At 32.8% G+C, this 27,655-nt stretch overlaps 1 protein-coding gene across 1 annotated transcript in view; it reads left to right on the top strand.

Annotated features, from left to right (window-relative positions):
- The first annotated feature begins 837 nt into the window (after positions 1-837).
- Positions 838-27,655, top strand: part of LOC108906363 (1-phosphatidylinositol 4,5-bisphosphate phosphodiesterase gamma-1) — a 30,789-nt gene continuing 3,971 nt past the window's right edge. The window contains exons 1-12 of the mRNA XM_018709596.2: positions 838-1,024; positions 2,366-2,741; positions 2,861-2,999; positions 3,054-3,216; positions 3,297-3,613; positions 4,670-4,949; positions 7,538-7,988; positions 9,971-10,358; positions 10,513-10,690; positions 25,695-25,961; positions 26,018-26,173; positions 26,460-27,245. Coding sequence (XP_018565112.1) covers positions 2,375-2,741; positions 2,861-2,999; positions 3,054-3,216; positions 3,297-3,613; positions 4,670-4,949; positions 7,538-7,988; positions 9,971-10,358; positions 10,513-10,690; positions 25,695-25,961; positions 26,018-26,173; positions 26,460-27,245 — 3,492 coding nt within the window. The 5' untranslated portion in view covers positions 838-1,024; positions 2,366-2,374. The remainder of the gene's footprint in view (positions 1,025-2,365; positions 2,742-2,860; positions 3,000-3,053; positions 3,217-3,296; positions 3,614-4,669; positions 4,950-7,537; positions 7,989-9,970; positions 10,359-10,512; positions 10,691-25,694; positions 25,962-26,017; positions 26,174-26,459; positions 27,246-27,655) is intronic.

Raw genomic sequence — 27,655 nt, forward strand, 5'->3', positions numbered from 1 at the left:
CCGGAAGCTCGCCCCAGGGAAGAAGAAATTCAATTCATTTTCATAGTTTCGTAATGCATATCCTCAGGAATGCAATTTATTATCATATTTACCGAGTTTAGGGAATGAAACAAAACGAAAAATATATACATATAACCTGATCCAACCTAAATTTAAATGGAAATTTATTTATCTAACAAAATTAGATTAGGTCAAGTTAAGTCTTTTTTAAATTAAATTAAAAAATGTATAGGTAGTTTTAATTATATACATTAAAATATAGACGCAACCTGACCTATCGTAACTTAACAGGTAAGTAAAACGATCTATAGTTTTACTTACCTGTTTCTATAAGATTAAGTTAGATCTGGGTAAGATTTTTTTATATCTCATTCATTTTTTAAATTATAAAATTAAAATACTGACTATTGTACATTACAGTTAAAATGAATATAAATTAGTTTATTTCGTTTTACCAAATAAATAATTCTAATTAATTTTACAGTATTTAGTAACCTTATCAGAGGGTGACAAACAAAAAGCGATGCAATGAAGTGGAAATATATAGACCGAACAATATTGTCAATAATTCATTCGAATGTTATGTGACATGTACAAGTTTAGTCGCACAAGAATAACCTGAGATGCGTACTGGAGTTGCTATAGTAAATAATTAGTTTCTGTACATTAAATTATAGGCATAGGTCTTATAAAACCAATGACCGTACCATAAATTTGTTACGTACTCTGAGTGTTGTTATGAATCGAATAAGCCTAATGTTTTCTACTTGCTCCCGTACAAAGTATTCTGTGCTGCAGGCTGCAACTCTGTTGTTTTATGTTCTGTGATGTTGTCAGTTGTCAAATATGAAAGATTGTTTTATTAGGGAAATATTTGTTAAATTGGTTTAAAAATTGGTTAATTACAGAAAAATGCCTTCATAAGTATGTTTAATATATCCTATTTACTACCATGTAGTCACAGTAACGACAAAATAAATAAAAATGTGGTATGAACTGAAGCTTCCGAGTTAACTTTTTACTTGTAAGTATTTTTTTGTTAACCTGACATTGATTTTAAATGAAATACGATTATTATTACGGCATCATTATCATTATTTATTTTCAAAAGAGCAGTATTTGAAAATTTTCTCCATAGTGTTTTAATTTCCTAAAGATATGTTTAGTTATATTAAAATTTATATAGTTATTCATATTGTGATCTTTCTTATCATATGGTCATATTTTCTTTTGGAATTTTTATATTTCATACAAAATATGCTTTCTAGTTCTGGAAATAATTTGTTTTGTTTTTATTTTACATATCTTTGTACCAGCTCAATGTCTAAGCGGTTTGTGTGAATTTTTAGAGATCCCATAAAAATTATGCTTACTTATGGCCTGTTTAATTACATTTCTGATAAGTTATACCTAGATATGATCTGGACTTGAGTAGGAACTTCTATTAATGTTAATGTAATAGGAATATATTACAATAGATGAGTGCTGTAAACTATCACTGATTTTACTAACAGATAATCATTAGATACTGCTCTACTTTGCAAAATATGGAAGAAAGTATTAAATACAGTTATTTAAATACATAATTGGACAGTTATTGTTAAGGTTTTATATTCTTTAATATAGTAAAAAATAGTATTATTGCGTACATCATTCATAGAAACAAGTGCAGCAAAAATAATCCCATAATTTTTGTAATAAATGAATAGGAGAACGGAAACTACAAATGTATATATCAACAGTTATAACTATTTTCTGATACCAGTGTTCTTAATTGTGCTTGATATATTTGAATTTAAATATATATTTTCAGAAAATATTTAGATTTCCTTCTATAAATATTTATTTCTTGTGTAAATGTAAATGTTACTTTACCTTTAAATTTGTGAGTGGTTATAATTTTAATGTTTTGGTAAATATAACTAGCAATAAAAAACTGATTTTATTTGAATCACCATTTATTAATGTTTAATTTTAAAATGCCACACAAGGAATCCAAAAAATATAAAAAAATTAAATGTATGCATATCAGTTTTACTATATAAGTAAACTATATTTTTTTAAATTGTTACAGTGTAAGTTTTCTAGGTAAGTATATTTATTTTTAATGATATTCTTATGTAGATTAATTTTTTAAAATAATCAATATAAGTGTTTTACTCTTTAAAAATATCTTCATATTTTCAAAATCTTAATATTCCATTATATTTGTGTTACCTATATGGCGATTTTAATAAAATGAACTATAAAAGGAACATGAGATATAACATCCCAATGAGGTTAAACTAATTTCTGTTACATCAAAATGCTTAATATATACGAAACTGAAAAAAATGGTAGAACTTTTTATTTATTTTTTTTACAGGTTAACGCAATGTTCAATTTATTTAATGGAATGTTTTCATCTTCTTGTTTTGGTTATATACCAGAAATGGAACAAATTATAAGTCAGTTAGAAAGAGGAACTCTGGTCACAAAATTTTCTTGGAGAAAAAAGGCTGAACGTAAAACTTTAGCTATTAGACGTGAAACAAGACAAATTATATGGACTCGTCCAGCAACCGTGACCAAACCAACCTATGACGGTGCTGTGGACTGGGCTGAAATTAAAGAAATTAGATTAGGGAAAAATTCAAAAGACTTTGAGAAATGGCCTGATGATGCAAGAAAAATAGAAAATTCAAAGTGTTTTGTTGTGTTTTATGGCTCTGAATTTAAGTTGAGAGTTTTGAGTGTAGCAGGTAATTTTATTTTGCTTCCCAAAGAGACTTTTGGTAAATAAGAAATAATTGAAGTGTCTTATTTATGCTATTTGATATGATCGTCGCCGTTATTGCTTCACTACTTTATTTCGCTTTAGCTCTGTCAGAAGTTGAATGTGACCTGTGGATAAGAGGACTGAGATACTTAGTTAAGGACACAATAAATGCACCGTACCCACTTCAAGTTCAAGCATGGCTAAGACGGGAATTTTACGCTATGGAGAGTCCAAGAGAAACGTAAAGTGTAAATATTATATTCCTTTGAAGCAGTACCCATTTTATTTATTTCAGGATAAATCTGAAAGATATAAAATGTTTCCTTTCAAGAATAAACTATAAAATTCCTACCAACAAATTGAGGGAAATTTTTAATGAAGTCGATACCAGAAAAAGAGGGGAAATTGGTTTTGACGATTTCACGATACTTTATCAAAAAATGATAGCAGATGAAAACGTAAGTCCGCACACTGTAGGTTTTTGTACAGTTGCTTTGTTGTGTCACAATTTACATTTCTGAAATATTATTTTTTTTAGAACCCTGCTGAAGTGTTTGATAAAATCCTACAATATTCGTCTAATTTGAAAACGGTGAGTTTACAAGAAGTCGAAAGTTTTCTAACAGGTGAACAAAACGACATATTAGGAAATGATGACAGGGCAGTGTCTCAATTTATATGCGATTTCTTAAGGGATCATGACAGAGAAATTCAAGAGCCTTATTTTACAATTCCCGAATTCCTTGATTTTCTGTTTTCCAAACAGAATGACCTCTGGGAGGCTTCCAAAGATAAGGTGTATCAGGACATGTCAAAACCATTATCGCATTATTGGATTTCATCTTCTCATAACACGTAAGTCGATTTAACCATAATTTATTTGTTGAATGTTATTAACTTATAGGACCGTGAACTAATTTTGAGGGATTTCTTTGTAAATTCAAGGCTTGTTTCATGATTTTCTACACTTATCAAAGCTTAAGTATCCATTATTGATCGCCAGTGACGATGTGATGCAAAAAACCCTGTCTTTTTGCATTTAATCATATGGCACCTAATTTCCTTGCTTTTGAATCATCCCTAGTACATGTAAATATTTGGAAACAGTTGTGCGATCAATATTCAACGATTCAGTAAATTCATCTTGCATTTGACATGAATTTTGGTCGAGTAATGCTTCCAGTTCCTCATCTTCGAACTTTTTCGATTGGTACTATATTTTTCAACCACATTTTTTATTTAAGAGTTTAATAGATAGTATTTCATAAAATTTCAACCATTTTTAAAGGTGATCCTAAACATTAAATAAGTTTTTTCTCGGAAACAATTGATATTATCAACTTCAGTGAATCTTTTTGTAGATTTTTTTATCGTCTTTAACCCTTTTGCTGCACAATACATCTGAACGTAGCTACTGTGCCGTGCGCGAAAGTTTTCCGTGTGCGAGTATACTCGTCTGGAGCAATTAGGCTACTTATACTTTTACATTATATTGTCTTAAATTGGTACAATCGTTATGTCCGCCTGCAAAAATTCCCTATACCAATTGCAACAACCGAGTCTCTAATGTGCATGGTTGCGAATATATATACGGTTTGAGCAGGCTTATCCAATTTAACTATTCAAGCGAATTAATTCGTCTGGAGCAGTTTGAATCCAATAAATTTTTAGCGAATAAACTCATCTGGAACAGTGAAAGGGTTAAGTTGATGATATTTAGTTTGAAAAAACAAAAATGAAAATGTTCAATTCAATTTTCCTTCACATAAAGGCCATTCAAGTATTTTAGAGCTTTATAATCTAGATGAGATAGTACTAAATGTACCAAATTAAATGTCAACATACTAAGGAAAAAATGTATGATAAATTTGTTTTATATAGCAATTCGAACATAATGATAATTTATTTCAGTTACCTAACTGGAGACCAATTCTCAAGCGAATCATCTGTGGAAGCGTATGCCAGATGTTTGAGAATGGGTTGTAGATGTATTGAGCTTGATTGCTGGGACGGCCCGGACGGTATGCCTTTTATATACCACGGCCACACTTTGACGACTAAAATAAAATTCATGGACGTTATAAAAACTATCAAGGAGAATGCTTTTGTAACTTCAGATTATCCGGTCATTTTGTCTATAGAACAATACTGCTCTCTTCCACAGCAAAGGAAAATGGCAATTGCTATGCAGGTATTTTTTTTATTTTTTAATTTATACAAGTTAATGTGATGTAAATGCTTTTTATTAAGTACGAGGCATATATTTACGAAGTAAGAGTACTCAATTTTTTTAAAATCGTTACAGTTGTTAATTTATGAAAAATTTACATAGCGGAAATCTATTTCCACCCATAAACACTTTCAGAGAAAAGAAGAGATGAAAATCAGGTCAGGTCTGTGAGCGGGATGATATTCCAACCGAATTAATCCAGAAATTTGTTTTTTGGTGTTGGACATGCAAGCACACTCCCTTTGTTTCACGGTACCGCGCAGCATTGATTCTTTCCCCCTGGGGCGAAAAGTCAATGAAGGGAATACCTTTACAGTCGCAAAGAAAGATTTTTCGGTCCGAAACAGCGGTTTTAAATTATTTTGCTGATGGTGGGCCACCCATGTTTCGTCTCTAGTCACAATATGACCAAGGAATTACTCAACTTCCAGTTCGAAATGCTTGATAAATTCCCGTGGTACCCACCTCGCAATTTTCTTGTCCAAAGTCAATCGACGGTTGCCACAAAACGTTTCTTCGATCTTGTTCAGTATCTCATCAGTCACGATTGAGGAACGCCCACCCTTTTGTTCATCATGATCATTCGTTTAACACGCCGCTACAACAACGGTTCTCAACTCGCGTTCTGCTCCCAACACGTTGGGAGCAACCGGACATGCAACCCCAGACCATAACAGATGCTGGAAACTTTACTTTTTTGACTAAACGTTATGATAGGCCTCTGAAGGTGTACGCAAAACCCGTTTTCGTGTGTCACCTACACAAACGTCAAATTTTGACTCATCGCTCCAAATTACGCTGTGCCATTGTTGATTTGTCCAATTTTTATGTTCTCGTGCCCATTTTAACCTGTTTCTCCTCTGCAGTTTTGTTAATAGAGGTTTTTCTTTTGCCTATTGGAAAAAAATAAAAAATAGACAAGAATTTAAACAAGAAAAAAAAAGATAAAAAGTTACCTTGTAAAACTTGAATACTATTTTTCGAATAGTTCTTTTCATTGTGGACATTGAAATAGGCTTTACTATACTGTCCCTCCATAGTGCAGTTATTTCTTTAGTATTGGACCGCCGATTTGTTTTTACTATTCTGCGTAAAGCTCTTTTATTTGCTTCTGTAATTGTAGATGGTCGGCCTGTTTTGACTTTTTGGTCGACTCCGCCGGTTCTTCTGTATAAATTAATAATATACTGCACTGTAGAAGACGGAATTGAATGAGAAACTGATATTCGGCAGGCCGAAATACCTTTCGCATGGGCTTTTATAATAGAAACTCGTAAATCTTTACTTAGAGCTTTACCGTGAGGCACTACATTAAATCTGAAGCAAAATGTGGGTAAAACTAATAATGACAGATATTTTGTTGAATTATTCAGTATGTGTTTTGTTTTGATGGAGTATATCAGTTTCATGGCAGATATGATAAGTGGCCAAACTATAATGACCCATTGGTTGGATTGCATTTTTGTTAACTATTGATTTCCTCAATTTGAATTTTGTCAAAAGTGATTAAATTTAGTAAATTGATAGTCTATACTTTATTACAAGTGAGGTAGTTTTAAGGAAATCTTTCATCATTTTGGTAGAATTTGTAATTTATTCAAGTATTCAATATGTGAGTGAAATTCATTCGTACAACACAAGGAAACATGGAGATTTTTTTATTAGAACTGCAAGAACTGGGTTGTTGAATAGAACAATTTTATATAGGGGGTTGAACATGTTTAATGCATTACCAGATATAATAAAGAATTGTGATAATCATATTAAATTTAAAAGTATGTTAAAGAAATATGTGTTTGAAGTATTTTAGTAACAAAATTTTGTATTCTGTTCTGTTTTGAATGTGTGTATCTTTGTGTCGTGTTGGAACTGACACGGAGCTAGATGATGTATACACTTGTGAAAATTGTTGATTTTTTTAGTATTGGGTAATAAATATTATTATTATTATTATTATTATTATTATTATTATTATTATTGTTATTATTATTAATTTAATTAAAAATGTTGGCCGGCCGAACTATTATGAGCCTGGGGCTCGTAGGTGTAAGTGGGGTCTTTAAAATGTCATAGAGTCCTCAATATCAAGATCTTTACCTCATATCAGTATTTTTTGGAAACTGGAAAGTATTAAATCCATTATTTTTTATATCCTGCAACTCTGACTGGTCCTGTCCATTTGTTCATCATTTTCACGAAAATACAAATGTTTTCAGTAATAAAAGGAATCTATATCCCTCGGCGTAAAATTAGTATGAATAACCGATTTGTTCAGACCAATACCATTAGTCATTGGGACATGAACGATACTTATTGTAAACTGACATCGAGAGTTACATTTTAAATGGTTACAATTTTAAAATTACAAAGTTCATTCATGTTACCTTAGATGCGGCCCTCATTTAGCTTTCAATCAGTCTTTAATTGTTGCGAACAGTAAAACAATTCCATGTTTTCGTTACGTCTCAGTTCCCGGGATGACACTCACCTGTATGAATGATTTCTGTCCGTCAATTTACGTGCTTTGTATTTATATTGAAATATATTAGGAAGTATTTGGAGAAATGTTGGTGGTTCCCCCGGTAGAAGGTGAAACGAAGCTTCCGTCTCCTTATAATCTGCGCCACAAGATCATACTGAAACATAAAAAGTTGCCCGAAGGCCAGGAAGAAAGCGCTCAATTTATAAAAAATGAGACGTCCGACATCGACATCAGGAGTTCGGTAAAAAATGGTATAATGTATCTGGAAGATCTCGTCGATAAAGATTGGGAGCCGCACTTCTTCGTACTTACACAGAACAAATTATTTTACACGAATAGCTACAGACCGGATCAGGGGTCTGATAGGTCGGAGGACGAGGAAGACAGTGGATCGTTTCAGAGGCCCAAGTCTAATGTTCCGAACGAAGAGCTGCACTTTAGTGAAAAGTGGTTCCATGGACGTCTTCCGGAGGGACGGAAGGAGGCTGAACAATTGCTGAGAGCGTATTCACACCTAGGTATGTTACATTTTTCTTAAATGGTTACTTAATTTATTACTTTTAATATCTTACAGTTTATTTTACTTCTAATCACGTTTCAAGGAGCAATTTGCTCTGTTTGTTTCATCTTTTTTCGAATTTCCAAAAAAAAAAACAAAGTTCAATCAAAATTGAAGTGCATCTCGATACTCATGTTATCTAAAATTTTATTTGGAACAATTTTATTTCCGTCACTTTGGCAATTAAATTTCTGTAAATTTAAAAATTATTAAAACAATAAGGTCGGGATTACATTAAAATGCAACATTCTGTTTCATCGGGTGGTGATTGGGCGTAATTTTTCACAAGATTTTATTCAACCAATCAGCGATCGCATTATCTCGAGCGTAGACGTAACGGTTTGTCATTGTTCATTATAAACAAATCATCAAAGGCACTGTATTAACTATTTTTTACAGCGAATGTATAAAACAATTTTTAATGATCATTTGTGCTTATATTTCTTTCGCATTCTGGCATTTATCAGTGTATTCTCATTAAATATGTGTTAGACGTACTATCTCATCTTTTTGTTGGTTATTCTCTGAATAGTTATTCTACTGTTGAACAAATGTCATAGAATGCTCTTAGATTTGTACCAATTCTATATCACTGGCCTTAAGTGCCATGGGTGTATCTGATGCATCGATGCAAAAACTAATATGCGAGCGACTTAATAAGATACAGTCTGTACAATATTTGTTGAGATAGAAATTTAAGAAATGAAATAAACCCATAAAGTTCTGTTATGCCTTTCTTTTATTTTTCACCTCCATCGATTTATTTTAATAAGAAATACACTGAAAATACACAGGACGATACACTTATGAAGAAACAAACTTTCGTAACTGCAAAACACAGCAAGCTGCTACGGTGAACGCTACGACGCCAGTGTGTTTCTACCTCGAGTATTAAATGCGGTTAATTCCAAGAAAGTGACGCAGGGGCCTTCTTGGAATTCTATCTCGACAAATATCGTATGGGCTGTAACTTCTTTCAACCACGAAGAAAGTGGTGGTGTTCATTTCTTAAAAATGTATATTTTTTTTAATATTTTTGTTGAAATTATTAGTTCTGGTTCTATGCAGAAAACTGATTAAAAAAGCCACTTTACAAAAATTTTCACATGTAAATAACTTATTTCACATCTCAAAAAAAATAAATAAAAAATTAAAAATGTCCTGTTTGTTTCAAAGGAGTCAAGACATCGAGGTGGAGTTTCCATCATTTAAATGTTCTGTACATCTTGAAAAATACAAGAAACTCCTATCGAAATTGGCTCACCCTGTACAAAATTGAATAATTTTTTATCTAATATGATTCACAAGTGAAGACGGGTGATTTTTAGATGACGATTACATAAACCAATAAATAACATTGATTTGAGTTTATGTCATTGGAAAATGAGTGTAGCCGTACGCTACAATTACATTTAATACCTGCCCCAATAAATATTTTTTGCTTTCTGGGAATTTACGAGCCTTATAAATTATACTTTGTATTATCCAAGATTATCCCAAATAAATGTATTTAGCAAATGAGATTAGAATAAGCAGTAGGCTGTAAACATAAATTAGTTGTTGTTTATTAGGGTGCATAAGCACAAACCGAGTAGGTAATGACCCGAATAAGTGTTAATTAGTATAGGGTAATTAAAAGTAGGTACCTTGGGACAAGGATAAAACCGAAAACATTTCGAGGCACAAACCAGAAGTCTTAAGGCCTAGTTCCTGCTCGGTTGTGTCTCGTGTTACCAACAAAATTAGTAGAATAAAGTTTTTTCCATGCTACTTAGAGTTTTTCTCCTCACTTGAAGACCAAACCACTATATGAGGATATATAATTTTTTCTTTCCGACAACGAGTATTAAACTTTTTGTTTTTTAAATTCTGGGATAGAAACTAGATCCCAATCCACTAGTATAAGTCTTACACAACTTATACTTTTTTAATTTATCTTAGGTGACGGTACTTTCTTGGTTAGAGCCAGTGTGACTTTTGTCGGGGACTACTCCCTCTCTTTCTGGCATAAGGGACAGGTCAACCACTGCCGAATATACTCCAAGCAAGACAGACAACAAACGATGTATTATCTAATCGAGGCCAAATATTTCGATAGTCTGTACAGTTTGATCACGCATTATCGTACTTCCCCACTGATCACCCCTTGTTTCTCCATTGTGCTTCGTGAACCCGTGCCACAGCCAAATTTACACGAGACCAAGGAATGGTATCACAAAAACACGGGAAAAAGCCAAGCCGAGGATATACTGAGGAGGGTGAAATCCGAAGGCGCGTTTTTGGTTCGTCCCAGCGAGAACGATTCGAATTGTTACACCATAAGTTTTAGGTGAGTATTAAAAAAAATTCTTGTCCTTGTTCTCAGGCTAGGCTCTGTGGGCGTAGACCGGCTATCTGAAACCCTAGACCTGCCCTGATGTTTGATTGGGTTCTTGTTAGTTTTAACGCCGCTATGGATAAAATCGCATTGTATTACATTTCAGAGCCGATAGGAAAATAAAGCACTGCAGAATCAAACTGGAAGGGCGGCTGTATACGATCGGGAACGTGGAATTTGAGAGTTTGGTAGATCTCATAAGCTTCTATGAGACACATCCCTTGTACGGCCGAGTCAAGCTCAGTCATGCGATAAGCGAGGAAATGGTCAGGAAAATGAACACAGTAAGTTTGTTGTTCGATTATAAAAAATAATTTATTTTGTTGTAATTGCACAAAACCGACCCCTTTTAGGGTTTGACCCTTCTACAATAGTTTACTTTTACTTAACTCTATTGTTTTTATAACAGGTGTAAATATACAAAATGTTCTTAAATAGAAAGAGAAGAAATAAGTGTAATTAATAATTTTCAGCAGTGTTTAAATAGATTTTTTCCAGGATTCGTGTGTAATATAATACGAGGGTTGCCTTTTAATAAGTTCGACTTTTTATCGGTATACTTACTTGGAACGTTTCGACGTACGGGTGCTATTTGTGTTGTTTACAGTGACTTGAAAAATTCACCTCGGCCAAAAAACGGAATTAAGTCGTTAACATTTCCCTGTGATTGTTTTTTACAACTTTCGACGTGGATTATCTCAACTACAGTGCATCGATGAACTTAATTCGGCTTTTGACAGTGAAGCACCATCAAATACTACTGTACAGGGCTATCCAAAAGTCCCGGTACGGCAGAAAAACTTTCGAAGAATGCATTTTGAGAAAAAATGTTTCAGACAAATGTGTAAGGATTTTTCCCTGGCTATCTGATTGGACCTCTGACTTTGACCTTCAAGGTCATTTGAAGGTCAAGTTAAGTTTTTTAATTGGGAACCCCTATTTTTTATTGCGGATTTGGAAAGAGCAGGAAATTCTACGTCCAAATTTGGTCTTGATCATGACTTTGACAATGTCCTTCAAGGTCATTCCAAGGTCAAACTTGTTTTTTCATTGCTAACTCCCATTTTTTATTACGGATTTGGAAAGAGCTGAAATTTAACCTTCAAGTATGACCTTGACAATGACCTTCAATGATCATGTCAAAGTCAGGTTAATTTATTTACATTAACTATAACTTTTTTGATAAGTAAGGAAGAACGGAAAAACAAATGTACAAATATGAACCAGTATTTGAAGGTCATTGTAAAAATATTTTTTCAAGAATTTTAAAAAATTTCAGTCTGTAGGGTAGCTAGTTATCCCAGTCAGTTAAGGCAAGGAGATAGAGAGACTTTCTTTCCAAATTCAAGGTCAAATCCAAGGTCACCATCAGATAGCCAGGGAAAAATCCTTACTTCTGTCTGGAACATTTTTTCCCAAATTGCATTCTTTGAAAGTTTTTCTGCCATACTGGGACTTTTGGATAACCCTGTATATCGGTGGTACATGGAAATCAATTGTGATGAATTTTGTGAAGATCGTCCAAAATCAGTTGTTGTTCCAAAAAATACTGACGCTGCGTGTGAACTGGTATTGCAAGATTGTCATGTGACTTATCATGAGATTGAGGCACCCTTGGGCATTAGTGGGACCAACGTACATTCAGTATTGCATGAACGTTTGTCGGCCAAAAAAATTTTGTTTGCGTTAGATCCCACATAATTTGACAAACACTCAAAAAAGGGTAAATGTGGATTGGTCAAAAGAAATTCTCAAGAAATACAATCGCAGTGCTATAAAATGTGTCTATAATATCGTAACAGGCGACAAATCATGGATCTATGTGTATGAGCTCGAAAGTAAACAGCAGTCGACTGTATGGGTCTTTCAAGATGAGCCAAATCCAATAAAAGTTGTTCGTACACGAAGGACTTCTAAGCAAATAGTCGTCTGCTTTTTTCAGAAAAATCGGACATGTGGTATCTGTCCCATTAGAGCAATGTCGGGCGGTCAGTTGTGAATGGTACACTTTGAAGACGCATCATTCTCCACCAGGACAATGGGAGCTCTCTCGCATCGGCTCAAACAAGAGACTTTTTAGGAAATGACAAAGTTAAATTGGCGAGTCATCCGCTGTACAGCCCTGATTTGGCACCTAATGACATTTTTTATTCCTTCACATCAAAAATTAATTACGAGACCAACGTTTTTCGACACTTGAAGAAGCGGTTGATGCGTTCGAAATGACAGTTGGTTCAAGCGCATGCGAAAGTGTAGGAGATTATTTTAAAAAAACAATAAAGCCATACCTATACAATGATTAATTCGTTTTTTGTTCTCTATTCCCGAAATATAAAAGGCAAACCTGGTATATGTAATAATATATTACATACAGGGTGTCCTGAAATTAATGCAACAAAATTTGGTCATAGATTCTTAAAATAAATTTAGGTGACCCGCATTTTTTATTTTTGCCAAGTGGCCCCCTTTTTTAAGTTACAGCCTCCGGCAATCTGCCCCTTTTTTTATATCAGAACCCTATTGTATAAGGGGTTTTATGACATGTGGAATCTAATAATGCTATGCTTTTTGGCGGAGAATCCCCTTAAGACAATTTTTCATGGGCCCCCTTGTCTTTCTAGCCAAAAAAATTTAGTCGCATATTTAAATTTCTTAAAAATTATTAGTCCGCTAGAAAGTCATTAAATTTAGAAACTTTTTTGTCGCTCGAAACTTTTTTCGTAAAATACAATGTTTTCGAGCAAAATGTCAAAATGTGACTGAATTGCCATTTTTCTCAAAAACATTGCGTTTTACGAAAAAAATATCAAGAGACAAAAAGTATCTAAATGCAATGGCTTTCTAGCGAATTAATAATTTTTAAGAAATTCAAATATACTACCAAATTCTTTTTAAGCAAAAAATAAAATATATAGGTCCCTCAAATTTGGCATTAATTTCGAAACACCCTGTATAGCATCATTAAAATATTTTAAAATTCCTAATTAACCTCAATATACAGGGTGGGTGTAAATTATACCCAAATATTTGTTGTAATTTCTTAAAGTTTAAGGGTATTACGATTCCATCCTTCCGATTTTGTTTTTACCCTATTAAAAATTTTGTTGAAAAATGTTGAGCTTTAAACTATTAAAGAAAAATAGGTATTTTTCTTTAATTTCAACAAATTAAATCGTTTTCAAGAAGTTCTTGTTAATATATGAGAGTGCGTTTATAAAATTTCATAACATCAGTCACATACACAGACTTAAATGTTAGACTTGTTAAACAATTTATAGAAAATGCGCATTTTAATTACGTCATTGCTTGAATAAATCCAAAATTTGAATTTCTGGAAAACGGTTCATATCAAAATTATTTTTTTCTCTAATAATTAATCAATATTTATTGAAAAATTTTAAAATACAAAAATAAAAGGGTGAATTAGACAATCATCCCCTAAAACTATCCCTCGCGCAACATATCGGACTAAATAATAATATGTAAATTAGTGTCAAATTTAAATATGAACAAGATATCTTTAAACTTTTAAGATATAGTAAAAATATGCTATCTGTCATTGCTCTTTAAAGCCATGTACTTTATTACCCATTTTCACCCTGAAAATATCACAATAATTTATGATAACAAAAAATTATATGGTACCAATATTTTTTTTAATAATTAGGGAGCTTAAAGCTTTGTTCATGTTTGCTAAATTGTCAAATTTACAGTTCATGAAAGTATGTCTAGATCCAAAAACAATTACTGACTGAAGTTGACAATGAAAATTAAGTTTTATCCAGGTTGGAAGTACCCCCCGTAAAATTGCTTTCTAAACACCTCCTTAAAATATTTGCACATCATTATGAAATACCCTGTATAGATACAAAAATTATTAGACAGGCTTTGCACACTTTTATTTTATGAGTATCATTAAATACTAAACAGACATAGATTTTCCGGATATTCCTATTTGTATTTGAAAGCGAATTATTTGCATCAAATTTTAAATTCGCAATCACCCAGTAAACAGAAAGAAAATTCATAAGAAAACGTGAAAGAAAATGAATATTTATTATTTTGAACCAAATTTTACTTCGATAAAAATGTGGAATTGGCAACACAACTATAACATACTTTTTTATTTTGTTTAAATAAAAAGAGTACATTTTTGGCTGTGATCTATTTTCCTTTTATAAATTTCAATACAACACCAAAGTATTTAAAAAATTCTTGTACTTTAATATATCACCGTTGGCTGTTGGCTGATTATTGGACTGTTTTATCTCCATTTTTGTCCAAATTGTAATTTTATCGACATAAGACATTTTAGTCTATCCCTATTAAAAAAACTAAAAATTAAAGTTAATATGAAAGATTTTTAATGGAGATATGTAAAAATAATCCTAAAACCACTTATGACACTCTTGTGAAAATTTGAAACGAGAAATTGAGATACAATAAACCAATCATTAGCTGATATATTGAGTCATTTTTTTTAATTTTAACAAACTGTATTTCAAAACTGAAAACTGGTTCACTAGAAATTTTCTTCTTTAAAATGATCCAAGGAATCATTTGAAATAATTTTTTGTACTTAAATTGCACCCTGTATTTCCCACATTTCCACTTTACTTATTGTTCAGAGCTAATTTTTAGTTATTTATTATTATTCACTTTCGGATTCGCATTCATTCAGGAATATCAAAAATCTCACATTCGGAACAACCCTAGTATAGATTTGCAATGTTTTTTCACGTCTTGTGGAATCAAATTCTAAAGATTTTATAAACATCTTAGATTGTACTTATAAACAGTCATAATACTTTAACATTCTAACTTATGAGGTAGATCAAAGTAAAGTATATCTAGATTAATAACAAATACTTTTTAGTAATCATTACAAAGATGTCTGGTAAGCTTTTACTACCGAGATAAATCAGATATGTGAAATAGGCTTCAACAACTAGGTTTTATTTTTGTCTAGACGCTTGTTACTTGCTATGCCCATACCCTCGGGCCCTCTTGTCCCTGTTATTCATGTCCTCGATTCTCGATCGCACTAAATGACGTCACGAATCGGCGCGGCAGCGGACGCCCGTTTAAAATATTTATTTTGTGCACCAAATCTTTAACTGGCTTCTCTTAAGCTACTTCTAAATAATTTTGCATTTGCTAATCTTAAATAAACAAATTTCGTGAAATAATTTGAAAAAAATTAAACTCTAGTTGTTGCTGCCTTTGTACTAATTGTTTCTGCTATTGCTTCAAAACCTGATTTATCTCGAAAATCGTTCATTTTATACGTTTTTCAGCCAGACTATGTCTTTTTTTTTAATAAAATAAAATATAATCCATCCGTTTTTGAGATTACTTAAAACTGCTAATCAATAATTAAGACTAAACAATTTATATTTGCGGATTAATTTCATCGCTTATTTTACTAACTGAACTGGGTATTGCCACTGCTCTGATCATATGAAATGTAGGATTATATGGTACTTGTACATTTACCGTATCTGGTTGTAGCTCCTTAGGGTAGTAAGCATATTGGTCAAAGTCCCAAGGGTTTCGTGCAGCTCCACCATTGAGGTCTTCATACGGCACTGGTATGATAAATTTTAGCTGTTGGGCATAGAGCAAGTCGTCTGATTTTAGTTGTTCAGTTGTTGATCTCGGTGTGGTAGTCGTAGTTGTAGGTTCTGTTGTTGTGGTGGTGGTGGTGGTCGCAGCATCATGTCTATAACCGTAAAAAGGCAAGAAACTACCGAAGCCATATCCATAGTTGGTTTGTTCTGTGGTGCTTGTAGTGGATGACTCTGTTGTTGCTTCGGTTGATTTTTGTTCTTCCTTTGAACTATCTTCTGTGAAAGCATAAGCGTTTTGATATGCGGATACGTAACTGTTTGATGAATAAGGATTTTGTGGCCATGAGGCATATCTACTTGGTATATTACCATAGGTGTCTGGATTATTGTTAAAAGTGGTATATATGGGTGGTTGACCATAGTAATTGTTGTAGGATGGATATGCTTGACCTGTTGAAGTAGAAAGTTGATTGTTTTGCGTAGTGTCACTGGCAATTTCTACAGCAGTTGGTAAACTTCGATGCCAGTAATAAACAGTTCTGCCATCGCTGAGTATTGTTTTTTGAAGTATTACAGGTTCCAAACGAATATATTTAATCGGTGGCCGTTGTGTGTGTATTGTAGGTTTTTGTGTGCTTTGGCTGCCTTGGGTGATGTAGAATCCGTTCGGTTTTTGAGTGGTATAATATTTTGGTTTAGTTGTGGTTTTTGGTTGAATATATACTGGTCTTAGCTGAGAACTATAGGGTTTATGATTATTGGATCTATTTAGAATGTTTTGGTTCGGGTTTGCTCCACTCTGAACCGACGGAATATTTACATTAGTTTTATTTACTTGAAACAATTTTGAAAGATGCTGACATTTTATTTTTAGTTCCTCAATCGATAATTTTTCTATTTGTTTCTTAGCTTCCTCAGAATAATTTGGTTCTAACTTTGTAACAACGGGATATTCAATGGCACTTGCTTGTTGCTGATCTGCAACAATTTTTTTAATGTCTTCTGTTCGTTGAACTATTAATTCTCCAATTGTATGATTGGTATTGGTAGAGGGTGGATTATTATCTTCTTCGTTATTCACCGAAGATGGTTTAGAAGTAGCATTTTGGATCAGGTGTCCTGATGATGTACAAATTTGTACGTAAACTATTGTAGTTATCTAAAACAAAGAATATAATGATTGTAGATACCTATATACCTTATAAATTTATGTATCATTGTTTGAAATTTAGAAAAATTTTTAAAAAAATATAAACTTTGTTAGAACTTGTGATTCTAAGTCGCAGATCTATCCAACAGTCAGGAATATGCAGTGCATATTCCTGTGCGAACGTACTTTTATCTATTGTGATTTCTATTTTAGTGGCTAAATAATCGCGTGACTGAAAATCTGCATCCGTTCGTGACTTTTGCGCAGGATCTATAAAACGGTCATAAAGCAAAGACAATTAATTATAATTACCTACTCTGTTTAGTTTGACAAACATTGTCAACAATTTCAACGATAATGTTGCTTAGATTTATTCAGGTAAATTTTATCTTATCCTAAATTTTCAGTTAATATCTTTCTCCAGTCATTTTAAAATCTGTTTTTACTTGCATATTATTGACAGCAAAAAAATTATTTAGAAAAGGTCAGATTGGGAACATTTAAGTAGCTACAAAATGTAAAATTTTCATCACCTGAAATTTAATATTCCTGATAAATTTTTGAACAAAATAAAATGATTTGAATATTTTCAGGCACTTTAGATGCATAAAAAATATTTAAACAAATTATCTGATAGCAATGTTTTAACTTAATTAGCATAAAAGTATTTAAAATGTAATTTTTAACCGAAATATGAAAAAGTGGAAAATATCATATTTACGTCGGAAATAATAGAAAAATTATTTGCATTTAAAATATAAAAGCATTTCGGGACGAAAGTTTTTTCATTAATTTTTGACGCCATTTGCGGATCCCCCACGAATTTCCCAAATCTCCGTCTTATTTGCGCACCGAAGTTTCGAGCTCAATTAATTAGACCGCTTGCCGAAAAACTACTAAAAAAAAAGATAGTTCAATACTCTCACGGAAATATGTGCATTTTTATTGAGTAAAAAATAAGACCAGCTTAACTTTCATGTCTCGCGTCATGTCATGTCTTCATTTCATTTTTTAAGACTTAGTGTCGCGTCGATGTGTCGTCTTATATTTATCGAATCGTTACAACGGCTATACACATTCAATAAAATGATTCATCTCATTGAATTGATAGCTTCGATTTTATTCAATGCGGTAGTGTTACGCAGATAAGATGCGCATTGCATGCAGTGTTTTCTCCGACGATCTGTGCATGGACAAGCTTGGCTATAAATTACCGTCTAAGCCACTGACGTCCAATTCCAAATCAATTTTAACTGCTCTGTTGATAAAAAATAAATACATATACTACTTAGTGCACAAATACATACATAATTGATATATTTTCTAAGGTTATTAATAATGGTCCCTCTAATTTTTTCGCTGACTGCGCGGTATAAAAGTACATGGGAACAAAAATGTTCAAAACGTATGTATAAGTGTGCAAGTGGGGGGGGGTCTGTGCCTGTGTTTTAAGTCATTTTTTTTTTAATAAATACTCTTGAAAGTTAAATTTTAAAGCATTTTAATAACACACAAACAAGAAAGGATTTTTAGATTACACAGGCCAACAAGGAAAAAATTCCAGAGATCAGACACTGCGTTTCCGAAGGCATTTGGCGCGCTGAATCCGAATCTGGCCTCAGAATTGATCCATCACCCTAGGTTTCCGAGATATTCTAACCTAAAAGTGCAAAAAACACGTATTTTTGCTATTTTCAAGGTTATGTAACTTGGCGAAAAAATTTTTTTTCTCAAAACTGAAAATATCATTGGAAACTACTATCTTTCCCCTTCAAAACGCATTTTTTTATTTGTAAAAAGCTTTATTTTTCGCGGAGATATCGTCGATTAAAGATGATCAGTATAGCTTCCTTATTAAACCATGGCTATAACACAATATCACTAAGCGCTACGAGCCTTAGAGGGCTCGCAGCGCTTAGTGTTATTGGGTAATAGGGCTTGAAGTTAACCTTCCTGACGATTAGGGCTCACAGCGCTTAGTGTTGTGGGGTTATAGGGCTTGGGATTAACCTTCCAGACATATAGGGCTTGGGGTTAACCTTCCTGACGATTAGGGCTCGCAGCGCTTAGTGTTATTGGGTTATAGGGCTTGAAGTTAACCTTCCTGACGATGAGGGCTCGCTCCGCTTAGTGTTGTGGGGTTATAGGGCTTGGGGTTAACGTTCCTAACAATTAGGGCTAGCAGCGCTCAGTGTTATGGGGTTAGCCATGATGTAATAATATAGCCATACTGGTCATCTTAAATTGACGATATCTCCGCGAAAAATAGAGCTTTTTCCAAATAAAAAAATGCGTTTTGAAGGGGAAAGATAGTCGTTTCCAATGATGTTTTCAGTTTTAAGAAAAAAATTTTTTTCGCCAAGTTACATAACCTTGAATATAGCAAAAGTACGTGTTTTTTGCACTTTTAGGTTAGAATATCTCGGAAACCTAGGGTGATGGATCAATTCTGAGGCCAGATTCGGATTCAGCGCGCCAAATGCCTTCGGAAGCGTAGTGTCTGATCTCTGGAATTTTTTTTTTTTTTGAAATTTTGTCGGCCTGTGTTATCGTTCATATCTTGGTTTATATTCTTTATTTATTTATTTATTTATTTACAAACTAAAAAGAAAGTAATAAAAATAGGTCAAAGAGGGAAAATAATTCTTAAAACAAAATAAATACCACAAAACATAATATCTAAAACAAACAGGTAGCACACAAATAATATTAAAACGCTGTTATTGTATACAAACAAATGCAAAAAAAATTGTATTAGGTGCAAGATCTACTGTATTTGAACATTTTATAAAATGAAATGAAACAAAAAATGGTGAACAAGTCCATTGTGCGCAGAATATAAAAAGGGCTGCGCAACTTTCGAAAAATTAGTGCGCGGTCGCGCACCCGCGCGGCTTAGAGGGAACTTTGGTTAATAATATACTAAAATGAAATAACGACCTCATATTTTGTATTTTTGCTAACAGTAATAAATAAATACTAATAGAGGCCTCACAATCAGACCCACAGACGTTAATTTGTCGTTGCATTAGAAAAAAGGCGGCGGAAATAGATTGGTTGTTTATAAGGCGTGCACGCACACGCTATAAAAATAAATAAATCTGAAAAAAATGTTTGTTTTTTTTATGAAAATAGGGGGTGGTGGAAGCATTTTGGACCAATGATATGATTAGATTTATTTTCCCAGCGATGGTAATCATCTATTCTTGTTATCTAGTCTTAAATTTCACAAGATCCGACCATATTAATTATATTAACAACAATTTGATCATTGAGCATTAATTGTCAAAGGTGACAAAATAATTATTGTAAACTCGCACATACAGGGTGTTTCAGAAAAGACGGGTTAACGTTCGTGGGCAGGTTCCTAACCTCAAAACAAGATTATTTTTTCATATCAACATGGATCGGATTTCGCTTCGTTCCTTAAGGCGAATTTACACGATGCAATTTGGATGTACATCCAGGATGATTCATCTAAGGTGAATCGATAGTGAAGAGGCAGAACTGTTTATCTTGGATGAAATATTTGTTGATGGAACGTTATTTACATGGTTTCATCTTTGATGAATCATCCTCGATGTACATTCAAATTGCATCGTGTAAATTCGGCTTTAGCTACAGGGTGTCGAAGTTTTAAAATAAAATATGTTTTTCCAAAAATCTAGATTTCCACTTGAGGGAATTAAATGAAATTTGGCCAACTAACTATTTACAACCTAATACACATTCCTAGATATTATTATGTTGAACATGGATTACAGGACCGGACTTACTTGCATGCCCTTGAATTTAATCAAAGAAAAAATTGGTTCTTCGTTGAAATTTCTAATTTAAATGTGCTCTGAAATTAAAATTTTGGGACACTCAATATTTCCTATAAAATGTTATATTATGTTTATCGAGTTGTTTATTGTAAATACTATGTTTACAATATATAATTAATCCTAGATAAATAAATAATTGTTTATATTAGGTACATTTAAAATACTGAAAACTCCAGGAAAAACGAAAAAATAGTGACTCAATTTTTGATCAAAATTGAGCTAGAATTTAACCTACGTAATTAATTATAAATTAGAAATCTTAACGGAGAACCAATTTTTTCTTTGATTAAATCCAAGAGCTTGCAAGTAAGTCCAGTCATTCATGTTGAAAATAATAATACCTAGGAATGTGTATTCGGTTGTATATAATCTGTTGTCCAAATTTCATTCAATTCCACAAGTGAAAAATTTAAATTTTTGGAAAAAACATTTTATTTTAAAACTTTGACACCTTGTAGCTAAGGAACGAAGGGAAATCGGACCCATATTGATGTGAAACAATAATCTTGTTTTTAGGTTAGGAATCTGCCCCCGAGCGTTGGCCCATGTTTTCTGAAACACCCTTTATAAATAATTTAAAATTGTAGCTGATTGATGACAACCAATAAGTACAGGGTGTCTCAGTTTTAATCGGAAAACTTTTATAGTCGATAGAACTCACACAAATAAAAAGAATGTTCATATGTTTTAAAGCTTCGTTTTCGAGATACAGGATGTTGAAGTTAATTAAAAAAACTTTTTTCAAATATCTCAAAAAATACTTAGACTCAATTTGATGTCATTACATTTAAATTAATTAATTGTTCCAAGGGCGGCGCTAAGGAATTATAATAATTGGATATTTTATTGACAAATTTGAGCAAGCCACTCTTTTTTATAAGTTTGATATTATTTTTAAATTGAGTAATTTAATATGCAATTGTTTTGTCTCTTGCATTAATGTCTGTCTTATTTAGTTTTTGAGAAAAAAAAATATCCGCTCGTTCCCGGGAAAATAAATTAATTTCATTAATAATATTAAATAATAAAAAAGACAAATCAGTTTTTAGTTACTACCTTACCTAAAAATAATATCAAACTTGTAAAAAACTGTATCGTGCCCAAAATGTGCTATAAAATATCCAGTTATTATTCCCCAGCGCCGCCCCTGAAATAATTGCTTTAAACCTTTTTGCATCAAATTAAATCCCATAGTTATTACTAAAAATGTACCAAGTTCTATCAAAATCAACCTGGTAGTTTTTAAGATATTTAGAAAAAGTTTTTTTATTCACTTTAACACCCTGTGTACAATACAAGTTCATGCGGATTTTTCTTTTATTTTTGCGCGTTCTATCGCCTAAAAAATTTTCACGATTAAAACCTCAGACATCCTGTACATTTTTAGATTATTATTTTTATTATTATTTTATTACATAATTAAAATTTTATTTTCATATTACAGAAATGAAAAACTAATTATGTTTTCAAAACAATTTTTGAAAATTACAAATATCTTATTTGTAAAAATATTTTTGTACATGTTTCTTATAATAATTAGGTGGATAAGTACAAAAACTGCCATTTAGAAAAAAAATTAAATTTACGTACCATGTACCATATGTTAATCTTCATTGTTAAGTCACTTATTAAACAAAACTATATTGTGACCCTTTACTCAACACCACTACTAGGTACCTACAGAAACAACCTGTTCAGACACCTTGCAGTTCAGACAGAATGTATTTAAAAATCAGTGTCTGTGACTCCCTTCATAGTTTTTTAACCCTAGACTGTTGGAATTCCATACCCTTCCCCCTTCCGCCTCGCTCGGCCCGGCCCATAAACTTCAGAGGTTTATTTGAAGGGTGCAATGCCTCTATCTGTACCTTTACCTATAGAAAGTAATTCTGATAGTTTCGGATGTCGGACTTATTCATATCTTTTCTATTGGGCTCGATATTTATGTCCAATTTACTATCTTCAGAACCGTCCAACTAGTTATTTTAATACATTTTAATATTTCCAGTTTTTTTCTCTTGATTCCCGATCCTCCAATCGTTTAAGCCGACGTTCACACTAGAGAGAATAATGTGCGGTATTTAAATTTTTAATTCTTCTTATCTCCCCTTACATCTTCTGGGCTTGTAGGAAGAATTCTTTAAATGGAGTTATATCACCTCTTGTGTATGCATTAACATAAAACTGTAAATATTTTTTAACGACTAGTAAGTAACGGCTTTGCTCCTACTATTTTACATTTTTAGGGCTACATACTCAGATAATGGTAATGTAGTAAGAAGTTTATAAAACAATTATTGTTTTTATTTATAAATTATTTCACTTTGAGCATAAAGCGATTGCGCAGGACGCTACAAGGATTTTATAGTGGCGCAAATAATTTTATAATACAAAAATTAGAAAATATATCGAATAAACTGTTTAAACAATATACTCATAGATACCTACTATCAGGAATAACTTTTCATAGAAATACCTAATGTAAGGTATATTAGTAAAAAAAATTATTAAAAGTAGTTTATGTAAGTACGTTATTTTCCTTCACAAACTCAATTTTAGATTTTTTTTAAATATTGATTGTTGAATATTTGACTGCTAAAAGGGAGAAGTAACCGGAGAAAACCGTCACCCAGTATATCAATTAAGACTAAAGTTTTAAGAAATAATACGCCATAACAGTCCAAATAAATGTCCCAAATTTTAACGTGATCGGTAAAAGGGTTATGAAGTTATTAATTAAATTATTTTTATTTTTGACAACTTTGGAGGCCTGTAACTCAAAAACCAAAAGGATTTTATTTAACTTTTTTTCGTAGATCGTATTTATTTATCATCGTGAATATGCAGTCAAACGTTGTCGGTGAAATTTGCGGACACCCTGTATATCAAAAATATCAAGGTAAATCCGTTGAGGCATTTTGCTTACGTATTATGTACATTTTTAAAGTGAGAAATATTGACAAATAATTTAGTCACTTCAACGAAATTTAAAAACTTTGATGAGTTGCTCTAATCAAATCATTATTTGGTACTAAAATTATTATGCTGTTTTCATTTGTGCTGCGATTGATTCCAAGAGAATAAATATAAAATAATACGATAATTATTATTAATTTATTGTATTATTTAAAGCATTTTACGAATTGTTTTTAATTTTCAATATAATAATAATAATTTGTATTATTAATCAAAAGTTGCGGTATAAAATATGGTTACCAGATCCGATTTTATTATGGATATTTTTCAATTCTATACATATTTGTTGCAAATTCCATGTGGTCTGTGAAATAATAAAGGCAATTGTCACTACTACTAAATAAACAATTTCTTTAAAAGTAATTGTGAAATTTTTTCGGCATAAATCATAATAGCTAATAGGTTTAAAATTCATTGTTTCAAATCAAATGCGATTGCGCTTAACCGTTACAAATTGTTTCTAATGCACTAGGAACAAAACTAATAGTTTTGTTCCTAGAGCAATCCAAAACAATTTCCAACTATCAAGGTCATATCAAGATCAAGTCGGTTTTTTTAAATAGCGACCCTACTTTTCAACCCCAGAAATAGAAAGAACAGAAAATTCTGCTTCCGTATATGACATTGACAGGGTTCATAGTATCTGGAATACCGGGAAAAGACAGGGAATTCATTATTCTTCATACAAAACAGAATAGTCAGGGAATTTTAAAAGTATTCATGAAAGTCAGGGAATTTGATGTTTGCAACTGGAAATTTTTTGAAAACCGGCTCTCGGTTCTTGAAAGAGAAAACTATTTGTGATTTGGAAACTTTTATAAGAGGTTCTTTGGGTATAAAAAAGATTATGGAGTTCAGTCTAGAAAAAGTGTAATTCATAAACACCAATTAGTGTGTAAAAATGACCTGCAAGTGACCTGAATTTTCTTTTATAAGTAAAGGAAAACCTGGAAAACTTTGACCTCAAGGTCAATGGTCAAGGTCAGTTCTACGTCAAAACTTGATTTTTCTGATATTTTTTTTATTTTTAACAACGGAATCAGAGTGAGTGACATTTTTTGAGTAGATATCTGATGGTACTCCTTAGTGACCTTGATCTTGAGTTCAAGGTCGAAAATACATGTCAAGGTCATATTGGTTTCTGGAGTAGCCACCCCTTAATTCGACACTAAAAATAAGAGAGCGTACAATTCTACATGTTATTGTTATCTTAAACGTGACCTTAAGGTCAGTTGTCAAGGTCAGGTAGAGGTCAAGTGATTATTCCGGCTGTCATTTTTTATTTTCGAAGATGAGATAGAAGGGACACAATTTTTTAGTGACATCAAGGTCATTAAGAAGTACCATCAGGTATCTACTCAAAGATACTACCTCCCATTCCGCGTAGTTAAAAATAAAAAATTACAACAAAAATCAACATTTTGCCATTGATTGAACTTGACCTAAGCCTTGAGGTCACTGTAAATGTCATATTCGGATGCAGAATTGTCGGAAGAGGGTCGCTATTTTAAAAAAAAAACAACTTAATCTTGACATGACCTTGACCTCAAGGTAGCGCCGTGAAAAATGCTGAGACTTCGCCACCATTTTTGGGGTTTTCATACTTTTGACTAACCCTGTATAAGGTTTTTGGAAACTAATAAGAATAAAAGATTGTGTACATTTTTTATTTTAGTAAAATTTAATTTTTTGTTTCTTTTACTTTTCAATTTTTTTTTATTTTTTGAACAAATCGGTTATTAAAATGCGGAAATTTTCTTTTCAGGAGCAATATGATTCATCTACTTACGCCACCCCTTCCTACATGGATCCAAGCGTCATAAATTCCAAGATTACCGTTAAAGCTCTGTACGATTATAGAGCGCAAAATTGTGATGAACTTTCTTTTTGTAAGCACGCAATCATTACAAACGTAACGAAACCGGAAGATGAATGGTGGAAAGGCGATTACGGTGGCTTGAAGCAGCACTACTTCCCGAGAGTATACGTGAAGGAAATAGAACCGAACGAACCACAAGAAATGGATGAAAACGTAAGTTAAATTTGCTTGTTTGGATGGGCCCAGCTCACTATGAATCTCATTTGCAGTCGGGTGAATCGATGTTCCAGGGCAGTTTGGACATGAAAGGGGCCGTCGTCGATATAAGACACAATCCTGAATGTCCTGGCATGGAGTGGATTATAAGGATCGTTACTTCTACTGCCTGTACTGCTTTTGAATGTGCGGTGGAATCGGAAGATTTGGTAAGTTTTGATTAGGTTTTCTTTAATTTTTATAATCTTTTTCTTTTCTTTTTAATATTTATTTATTTATTATTGAGTATATATTTTTTAATATTTTGTTAAGAATTTTTTTTTATCGAAACTACATATTAAGATATTACAGTTTCACTTAAGCAAAAATAATCTCAATGCTAATGTAACATTTTATTTATTTTTTTTGTTCTTCGACATTTCTGAAATATTTTATGTTTGTCTTCTAAATATGGCAATTTTTAAAAATCTTTATTAAATAAATTCAATTAACAAGGCCCTGGAATGGTATTCGAGCATACAGCAGGTGATCCAGAGGGCCAGTCGCCTGGAGAACGAACACCGCGAATTGGAGAGGACGAAAAAGATAGCAAAAGAAATGTCGAACCTCATTATCTACTGTAGATCCGTTAATTTCAACTTAGAAAAGGCCAAACAGCAAGGTTTTATATTCTACGAAATGTCCTCTTTCCCCGAACACAAAGCGGAAAAGATCATCTGCCAACAGGAGAGGGAATTCTTCTTAAAATACCACCAGATCCAGTTCTCCAGGGTGTATCCCAAAGGGCAAAGATTCGACTCGTCCAATTACAATCCCATAAACATGTGGAACTGCGGGTCGCAGATGGTGGCTTTAAATTTTCAAACGGGCGACAAGCCGATGCAGCTGAACCAGGCCAAATTCCGGGATAACGCGATGTGCGGTTACTTATTAAAGCCAGACTTCATGTTCAGAGAAGGCTTTGATCCCTTCGAGAAGAACACCCTGATCGATGTAGAGCCCTACACCGTTTCCATAAGGATAATAGCGGGCAGGCATTTGTGTAGATCTAAAAGGGGGATCGCCAGTCCATTCGTCGAGGTGGAAGTTATCGGTGCGCCGTTCGATTCTGGAGTGAAGCTCGTCACAAGGCGAATACTGGACAATGGGTTCAATCCAAAGTGGAACGACGAAGCTTGCGTATTTGAAGTAGCTAATCCCCATTTCGCATTGCTGAGATTCGTTGTTCAGGACGAGGATGTGTTTGGTGAACCAAATTTTATAGGCCAAGCTACTTATCCAGTAAGTAACCGCTTCTTATAATTAGTTACTTCTTGTGTTTAGCCTTAATCCTGATGGCAGAAAAAAACCTTATTGTAGAAATTAAACCAATAAAATTCACGCAGATATTTGACAATGAAGACACACAAACACAATGTACCGGCACAAAACACTGAAATAAATATCTATATAAGCTAAGCACCACTTTAAATTTGAGTTCCAATAAAAACCAAAACTTCGTGCAGAAAGTCGGTAAATTACACAGGTCCACAAACAGAAATCGATCCCAGTGTCCATATGACCCCATCATGTCTAGATCAAGGTTAAATGAAGGTCAAACACATTAACTCGAATGATACAATTTTTTTGACCCCGGATTCTGAAAGAGTGGAAAATATTACGTCCGAATATGCTTCCACCTGTTGATCGAA

This window comes from Anoplophora glabripennis, unplaced genomic scaffold (genome assembly GCF_000390285.2).
Source record: "Anoplophora glabripennis isolate ALB-LARVAE unplaced genomic scaffold, Agla_2.0 scaffold139, whole genome shotgun sequence".
Classification (NCBI taxonomy): Eukaryota; Metazoa; Arthropoda; class Insecta; order Coleoptera; family Cerambycidae; genus Anoplophora; species Anoplophora glabripennis.